The 9,952-nt window shown below is 32.7% G+C and overlaps 1 protein-coding gene across 1 annotated transcript; it reads right to left on the bottom strand.

Moving 5' to 3' along the window:
* Window positions 1–2,741: 2,741 nt before the first annotated feature.
* On the bottom strand, window positions 2,742–9,627 carry LOC7478181 (IAA-amino acid hydrolase ILR1-like 4). The gene is made up of 5 exons (XM_002303183.4): window positions 8,995–9,627; window positions 8,362–8,487; window positions 4,434–4,748; window positions 3,583–3,711; window positions 2,742–3,303 (listed from the first exon to the last, which is right to left on the bottom strand). Exons 1-5 carry the CDS (start codon window positions 9,331–9,333, stop codon window positions 2,896–2,898), a joined length of 1,317 nt encoding a protein of 438 aa, XP_002303219.1. The 5' UTR covers window positions 9,334–9,627; the 3' UTR covers window positions 2,742–2,895.
* Between the last annotated feature and the right edge of the window lie 325 nt (window positions 9,628–9,952).

Genomic DNA, 9,952 nt, shown 5'->3' with positions numbered 1-9,952 from the left:
ATTCTATGATATTGTAAGATGTATTAAGAGTGCTTAATAATTATTTAATGGTCTAAAAGTATTAGGTATAAAAGTGAAAAGTTGTTAGTTTAAGTATTTGACAGAGGTTTGTAGTCGATCCAAAAACTATATTGAATAGATTTATTTTTTTACCCAAATTTTATACTAAAATTATTATTTTGTCTAGTTTCTAACACCATAAATGATGTATTAATATGAGTTTTTGTAGAGATAGTTAAGGTGAAAAAAGTAAAGGATACACAAGCTATCTAGAAACAACTTCAAGGAATGATTTCAAGGCTTTTATAAACTTTATAAAAGGAATTACATGGTGAATCATATATGGATGGAAATGTAATTAATACTATTTTACAACCCAAAAAGTAGAATGAAATTCTAAATTTTCTAGGAGTTATGGTTTTCTTATTAGGAAATATTCAGTTGCCAAATTATTTTAATCAAATGTTAGAGAGATTTTAACGGGTTATATGCTTGTGAATAGGTTGTTTGAGCTGATATTTTGGACTTTGGTTGTTTAAACAAAGGAGATGAATAGATCTTCACAAACTATTATTTTTAAACAAAATAATTTTTTTTTATTTTGTATTTTCCCTACTATATATATTACATTCTTTAAAACAGGATCAAACACTTGTTATGCTCAAATTTATTTGCTTATATATGATGTTTGTTAATGCATGTATAGAATTTTTATAAAAATGTTTTATAACCTAATTTATGAAAGAAAATGTTTTGAAATGGATTTTCAAATAGTTGCATATTAGCTTTCAAATGGCTAAGATTGAGGTAATGATCACCGGTGAGTGGATTTGTTGACATTAGAACTAGTTATAATGGCCAGCCAATAGGTTATAATAATTGGCAATGGCCCTTGCCAACCAGTTATAATAGTTGGTCAGGAATAGTCAATTAATGACCTGGTCACGTGTATAATATGGTCGTAGTAATTTGATTTGAGAGTAAAGTTGTATTTATAAAATTGGATGTCAAGTAAAAGCATGTATTGATGACTTGTTTTATGGTATGTGTTTGTGAACTATGAATTATTAATATATTTTTATTTTAAGTTTTTGTTTTATTATTGTTAATGCAATATGTGTGTGTGTGAAACTTGTGCTTGGCCTGGTAGTATGTGTAGATTTACTTGCTAGAGTGTGGTTAGCTTGGTCATCTTATGTTCTCTTCTTAGATATGTGGAGGATTAAAGTAGAGGTGTTATTGAGTTTCGAGCTATGAAGTTGACGTTGTCAGTTTAAGTTATTAGCTATGCTTAAGAACTTTTGTTTAATGAAGAACATCTTTTGACTTGTGATTAGATATTCATTATTAATATTTTTTAGAACTTGTAATAAGATCTTTGTGAGTATTTTTTTTTTTAGTGATATTTATCATGTTTAGAACTTGATGTTGTTAAGTGATCATTTATAAAATGAGGATATTTAAACATTTTGGTGAATTTGTAAAGTTAACCTTCATATTATCTCGGGTGGAATGCTAGAAGATATGGGCATGTCTATGCCTGATATTTAGAGGCGTGATAGTGTGCATTGATTAACTAAATACTTTCAAAATAATTTTAAAAATGTTGTGGTTTGAAAACAAATTGTAACATTTTCATGACCAATGTTTCAAGATAAAGTTTTAAATACTTTTAAAACTGTAAATATATCACAACGTAATTTCATCACATTTCCAATCAATCACTTGTTGTATGTATCAAATTTTGAGACCTAACCTCGTCAAAACTTTAGTTCTTACTATTGTTTCTCTTCGTTCTCCAACTTGTATCGAAGTCAATATCATTCTTTGGATGCCACGATTAATTAATGGGATTCCTCACTTGATCTCTTAGCAAATTAAATAAGAGAACAAGAACCGTGACGTTCAAGAATCTCCAGGCAAGAATTTCTGCATATTTGTTGAAGTAGCTGTAGGATCTAATAAATCTAAGTGCTTGCCAAAAGGCTTAATTTTCATTTCTTATAACAACTATCTATAGGCTTAATTTTCATTTCATATAACAGCTATCTATAATATAATCCCCGTATCAGAGGTACAAGAGGAGAGAATACAGTCAATGATTTACAGGATGATTTAAGGGAGATAGCTGTTCTAGAAATCTCATTACTCCCCCCATCTAGTTGGAGCATGTAGATTAGATAAACCTCATCTTGTCTAGGATATGACAGAATGCCTCTCTGCCAAGAGGTTCGGTGAAGATGTCATCTAATTGAGAAGATATGTGCATGGGCACTACTTCCCTACAATGCCGAGCCTCCAACTTCCACGTCTCTTGGAGAACTGGTCAGGGGGGAGGTGCTCAGTCCTATATCACAGATGAATTCTTCGAGAGGATGTTTGAAGGACAATCATGCCTGTGTAACAAGCAGCCAAGCACCGTTTGCTTTCTCTTCGCAAGAAAGGTTGCTGCTCCAAGCGCTTTAGAACCACTATTAGACTTGCCAACAAAAGTTTTGGGGCTTTTAAAACAAACATGGCCAGTTCAGATGCATGTGTGCATCCATTTCACCGTGATTAGCACAATCCCTCAACTCTGATGAATAATCACAGTACAGTAAGGTTTCTATAGAACAAAATGAACGAGTAGCTGGAAATGACATCGGAAGATTTGCAATATTGATGTAACTAGAAGGTGTAGCGTCATATAGCTTCAAATTGTTCCTCAAAACTTAACTAAGAGAGAGATTTAAGCATTCTGATAACGATGAACCTGTAGCAAGTGATTTAACAGGATATTTTAACTTGAATAACAAGTCATATTTACAACAGAAGCAATACAGAGAGTTGTCCTGAAAATTTTCATCGCTTGTAACGAGAAATTTATATTATTTATGAAGTCAGCTAAAAAGTGCCTTACAGTTCATCATGATCATTTTCCTCAGGCAAGGTAACTTCTGGTTGGAATTCAAGAAGATACCTAGCAGCCAATGATGCGTGAAGTGCAGCACCATAAGGAAGCACATCTTCATTGATTTCAAAGTAAGGTGAGTGTGGGGATTGAAGCTGCTTGTGTGTCTCATTCTGCATTCCAATAAAGAAGAAATATCCAGGTATCATCTCTTGGTAAAAGGCAAAATCCTCAGATCCCATCAATGGTTGCATGTCTTTAACTTTGTCAATGCCCAGCATATCACTAGCAACAATTCGGAAGTAATCGTGCAAGTATTTATCATTTATGGTAGGAGGGAAAAAGGGTTTTTCATTCTCAAGGAAATTAATAACTGCTTTGCACCGTTGGACTGCAGCTTGCCCTGTGACAACCTGTAATTAAAGAGAGACAGGACTGGTCATGGTGAAATATAAGGAAGCAAATGGAAACCTGAATAGAAGTTGAGAATACAACAGAGAAGCATACCAAGTTAAATTTTAGTCACTGAGATAAAGAAGGAAAACCATTTTTAGTTCCGAAGACGAAGCATGGAAAAAAGATCCGCAGATCAAAAAGGTTAGACAAGATTTTTGTCCACAAAAAATGAAACAAGAAATTCAATACAATTTTTTCAGACATAGTTATATTTGCTCATAATTCAACAGCAATACCTCCTCAATACGTTGCTTAAGTTGCATAAAGCTTTCCTTTAAAAAGGCTCGGAAGGTGCCACCAATTGTAACAGAATCTGGAATAACATTGAATGCACCACCTCCTTGGAATTTTGCAACTGTTACCACCTGCATGTTAACTTCAAATTAAACAGTGCCAAAATATAAAAAGTGAATACGTATGAATAACAATGTTCAATCACTTCAACAAGCCGAGCATTGTCCCTATCTGCTAACAGAAAAGGCAAGTCTCTTTTTTCAGTGATATAAAAAAGAAACTGGTGCGCCAATCAGATTAAATTACTTACCTTTCTCAATCTTTTTCATGCATCAACCAAATCTGAATCGCAAAATAGCATCCATATAGTAGACATAGGAACAAGTCATGTAATTCTATATTCTATTCTTATTTATTATTGTGATAATCAGCGCAGCTTGATCACTTGATAAAATTTAGGTTTCTCAAACTAATTGATTAACAATTAATTAGTTTTAAGCTGGCCACATTTGAACAAAAGCTGAGGAGGTACTTTTCAGAATCACAATCATAACTGTAAAAGACAAAAATATCCAAAACATCTTGATAACAGAACTCTTCTCATCTAAAGAGCTTCAATATTGCAAGAAAAACCAAGCCATGTTCAAGCACAACAAGGTGGTAAATTAACCCTCTAATGAAAAGCACAGAAGCAATCCTCAAAAATAAAATGCTTTGTAGAATTATAGCATGAAGCAAAAACAGAGGAACTTAAAACAAAAATTATACTGTTTCTCAATAAGATTATGAAAAACAAATGAAAAGGCATTAAGAGTTAAGAGTTGATGTAATGTGAAGAAAACAAAATGTGCACCTGTGAGTCCAGTGGATCAGCTTCACGTGAAACAAGGTGTTGTAAGCTAACTATCACATTGGAAGCTGCCAGTATTGGATCTATTGAATGCTGAGGAATGGCGGCATGACCTCCTTTTCCACTTATTACTGCTTCAAAGAATCCACTCCCAGCCAGTAGAGGACCGTGTCTGGAGGCCACTTCTCCTATTGGTAACTTATTGGCAACATGCAAGCCAAATATAGCATTAACATTCTCTAATGCTCCTTCATCGATCATTTTCTTTGCACCACCACCTCCTTCCTCTGCTGGTTGGAAGATTAGAACAACTGTGCCCTAATAGAACAAAGAAAATTGGAGGAAGCATAAGAGAGAGAACCACAAAGCTCCTGTTCTCTTTGAATTTTGAGAGCTGAAGAGTTCTCAAAGAATAGCAAAGAGAGGGACTAGCACAGGGTCTGAAACCAAAGAGCAGCCTGTCCTGGCCTAGTAGTTTAACAGCATAACTCATTAGGTTGTGATGTGGAACAAAAAGCTAAAGAAAACTAGAAGCAGAGAAAGAAAGAAGAAAGCCAAGAATTAAAAGTAGGGAAAAAAAAGCTAGGATGAAGAGAAAGTTCAAAGGAGAAATAGTATGTTATTTTATCAATTCATCAAAATTGTCTCCCAAACTGAAAAAGAAAAATATAAATAGCATAACCCTAAAATACTCAACTACTGGGCTCAACCCATCAATTAAAATTGTCTAACATAAATAACCCAAATAAATAAAACAAAAACAATGAAAAAGACCTAGATGGGCTCAATCTCCCAACCAAAGAGTGATAAGCCGGGCCATCTTTTATATCTTTGTCCATATACTCGTGTAATTTGCAATGTGGGTCAGGTGTCCTCATCAGGTAGCTTCCAAATTCCACCAGAGTAAAGGTTTTGGGGTATAGGGGTATATACAGAAAATACTGTTGTGAATGGCCATCTATGGCAGACCAAACAATATCTAAACTTTAACAGAGAGCTTATTGTCATTATCTGTTAGCTGGAAAGTATTATTGGCATGTTTGAGCTGCTACTTCAAGGAATTTCAATCGAGCTCTTACAAAAAATGCAGATCCACTTCTAATACTGCAAGTATTCTTTCTTTGTACATCTAACGGCTTGCTTCAATGAGTACTTTAAGTAAAAGAATAGAAAATTTAAAATCACAAGGTCAGTGCCACCACCTCCTCCACATATTACTTCAGTATAACTTGTCTACATGAACATGCAAAATGCTGGGCCCGAAGCTGAAAATTTGCTCAATTCCCCCCAAGAAAATTTTACCGAGGCCCTCTTGAAGATGAAAAATTTACCCCCTTTCACCCCTAACATACTTTTTGAACATGTTTAGCTCTTCTATCCAAAAGTTTAGCCCCTCTCAAAGATTAAAGTTTTCCCCTTTTATCCAAATAATGTAAATGAAACCTGCTTAGATCTTCCTTCCCCAGAAGACGAAAAATTTAGCCCAGAAAAACTTCAGCACGGGACTCTAAAACTAGCAGCAGAGCCAGCCATAAATGCATGAAGCTAATCTGGTTGTGGAAAGAAAGTATTTGAAATGCTAGCCATGCCATCAAATAAAAAAACTTCTTAGTGATTAATAAATTGGTCTTTACAAAGAGCAAGCTTAGTACCAAGTTGCAGGCAATGAGATTTGAAAAGAATTGTAACAAGTAGAACACGAGATGAGCTAACATTTCTCTATAATTAGTTGTACCAAAAAACCAAGCTAGAAAAGTTAGCTATCTGAACTGACATCAACTTAGTATACATAAGCAAACATGGTTCATTTTGTTAGTGTGCTGCATGTGTGTTGTTACTTATGTGTATAACAAGTGAGAGCTCCTTGTGTGTGCTCCATGTAATTTTAAGAAAGTGCACCAGAGGACGAGAGGATAAGCGTGCACTCCAAACATTAGTGATGTGTGTGTGGAGAAAAAATGAAGTGAGTTTGGCTTGTGTGGGCATCAAGGTTGTCAAAAAAAAAAAAAAATTCATCCAGATCATTTTAGGTTCTAATGACTTCAGATCATGAAAACACACGAGTTTACCTACAATGCAAAAGCCTAATATCAAATACAAAAAATAAAAACATAAGAGTTCTAAACAAAATTTAATGATGTTATTACTTTAAAAAGACCAAAATCATGTTTAAATACATAGTTAAATACAAAGTTCACATAAACTATTAATGCTTAAATAAAACATAGAATCTGTCCCCAAAAGATAGAACGACAGAAGTTCAAAGTGATATTAACTCACACATAATGTTTCATTTAAAAAGTAATTAACAGTAACACTCACGAAGGAAAGAAATATTATAAGTATTTTACAAGGTCAAGATTTTTACCATAAAACAAATCTATTTAAATAAAAGACTTTGCAAATTTATTGCAGCACTATGGAGATTGGAGAGTAAATAAATATGCAGGAAAAGCTATAAAACGTATTTGCTATTTGTTGTGTTCTTTTCAATTACATTAAGGGTTAAGCTATTCCCACTCCAAAGTTTTATGGACAGACAAACTAATCCTATTTAGAGTGTCTTTCTTCACATTTAAATTTCATAATATTTTAAACATCATAATTTTTTATAATGAAAATGTATTTTCAATAAAATAAAAATTGTTAATATGCTACATAAGCATGTTGATGATACAAAATACTGTCATAGGATACCAGCAATATAAACATAGTTTTTGTACGAGGATATATTACAAATAATAAAATGAAACAAAAAAAAAATTAACAATCCATTTTGTAATGAAATATCAATTCATGTAAGAAAATATATATACTTAATCAACAATGTCATTGAGATACAATTTTAAATTTAGCATTTAATTTATTGTTTTTTGTATTATGTTAGGAAGTCTTTTATTCAATTTTAAGAAATAATATAGATAGGGTTAGTTTAGTCACTAAAAGAAGTCAAGAAGTGAAAATAACAATAAAAGGAGTGGGAATACCGCTTTTAGTCCTCTATTTTCTATATAAGTATATCAAGAGATAGCATAACCTGAATACCTGATTGGGAAATAGATATACAAATAAAAATATAAGAAATGAAACAAAGAGTGCTTTTCCTATGATATCACTTAAGTTAAATATAGAAACTTGCATGTTAAAGATAGAAACAACAAAAAATATAGCAAAGCAACATGTGCAAACTTTAAAAAGTAGCTCAATCAACATGGAAATGGGCCAAAAAGGGAGCACTTCGAACTCATTAAAACCAGCCTATAACTCACATTATTATCAAGTTCAATGAGCTAGCAAGAGAGTCGCATACAATTTTGCTCATGATTAATTTTTTTATCCATGTTAGCTCTGTTCTTTTTTTATGTTTGGCAAATAAAAGCATGAGATTTTACAATTTGGAACCTGTTTTTAACAACCATGGTGCGTGTTTTGTGTGGCATTTGTGTTATGCTCTTCTCCAATATAATAAGCTAAAGCAAATGAAGTAAATTGCTAGGTCATTTTCTCCCAAAGTCTGCTACTTGTTTGGTAGAGTAACTTAGAATTCCTTCTTTCTTTCTTCTTCTTCTTCTTCTCTTTTTTTTTCCATGAATGAAAGGAGTTTAGAATTCCATGGGAAGATAGATCAATTTCTTTGACACAATGGAAATTAAATGGATGAATTATGCAGCAAAGTAGAAAATCTTCAATTAAACAAAGGTTTGCTGGGTAGTAGATCCAGTTTCAACAACTCTGGTGTCGAAGAAAACGAGGACATTGAAGAACAATGCGTAAATGACTGCACAAATATTCAGGAAAAAGATTCTGCTATTGCTAAAAAAACTTATCATAATACTTGGAAAAAAAAATTGTCAGGATTTAAGAGCGCTACAGGATAATAATTTGCGCATATATAACAGCAGTAACAGCAAGCCCAAACAAAGTAACAAACCTTCAACTCTTCACGATGGTCTTGAAGGATCTTTGCAGCACCAAGAAGCATTGCAACATGAGAATCATGACCACAAGCATGCATCTTCCCAGGAACTTTGCTCTTGTACTCCCACTCCACCATTTCCTGTCATTCAAGTACCCATGAATCAATTCCCGTGGAACTTTATTTCACCAATTACAAAAGGGTCAATTGAATCCAAACTAAAAGTACAACATGCTGTGCGTAAATGGTTGTCGCTCTAGAAAACCAATATAATTAATGAAGGTAACAAATTTCGACAGAAATATTTAAGTCAACTTACAGAAGATAAGAAAATCAACAAAAACTGTCCCAGTTTAAAAAAGAAAAAGAAAAAGAAAAAGAAGAATAAAACAGCTAGCAACTAGATCTCACCCTTCTGGGATACATTCTCAAAATTCAATTAAAACTCATTTCAATGAAATCCAACTTGCAGCAACTGAAAAGTCATATAAAAAAAATATTTCTAAATTCAATTAAAACTCATTTCAATGAAATAAAAGATAGAATTGAATATATATTATCATTCCTACAAGAATCAAACTGATTTAACACAATTAGACTAACAAAAAGAAGTAAAAAAAATATAAAAAAAATGAAGTTAAACCAAACCTGCATAGCAAGAGCATCCATATCTGCCCTTAATGCAACGAAAGGAGGTTTACCAGACCCAATAAAGCCAACAACACCAGTAACTGAAAGTGGGTGTTTATATTTAACACCTATCTTATCCAATTCTGCTCTAACAAGCTTACTAGTCTCAAATTCCTCAAAACCCAATTCAGGATTCTCATGTATCTTTCTCCTTACCCCTACCATCCAATCAAATAGCTCTTCTTTTTTGGCATAATTGAGAAACCTTGAAGGGATATCTGATGACCCATTTAAGCTTAAAATTGGACTCAACAAATACAAAAAAAACCCCAAAGAAACCCAGTTAAACAAACTCATGGTTTTGTTTCTCAAAACCAAGAATGCTTGTTGATAGTAAATTTTGAATTTTCTTTGAGGGCAAAGAAAAAGAACAGATTTTTATGAAAGAAGCGAGGCCTGGATTTATATGGTACAGGAAGTAAAACAAGCAAACGATGGTGTTGCGTGATGTTTGCAAAGCTCAAGAAAGTGTTAGGAAAATGAGGACAAAAAAAGTTGTTTTGGAATATTAGTGGGCGTAGTAGCAGTGGTGGCCGTGATGAGATGCTTCTCTGACTCTACATGACAAATTTATCAGGCCAATAATCCTTGTGCTGATTTGCAATATGTGTATTTTTTTTTTCCGCGAGAAAGAGAGACAGGCCAATTTTCACACGTTTCTATGACTTTGCATGTGCACTGTTGAACTGTTGAGTAACATAAAATGACAAAAAATAAAAAAAAAAAGTAACAAGGTATCGCAATCAAATAAATAATTAATAACAAATAAATAATTAATAATAGCAGTTTGTTTTTATATTTTAAAAGTGATTTTAAAAAAAATTAATTTTTTTATTTTGAATTAAGTTTTTTTATATTTTTATATTATTTTGATGTGTTGATGTTAAAAATATATTTTAAAAAATAAAAAATATTA

Source organism: Populus trichocarpa, chromosome 3, assembly GCF_000002775.5.
Source record: "Populus trichocarpa isolate Nisqually-1 chromosome 3, P.trichocarpa_v4.1, whole genome shotgun sequence".
In the NCBI taxonomy this organism is placed as follows: domain Eukaryota; kingdom Viridiplantae; phylum Streptophyta; class Magnoliopsida; order Malpighiales; family Salicaceae; genus Populus; species Populus trichocarpa.
This window is presented reverse-complemented; position numbering and strand designations above follow the sequence as displayed.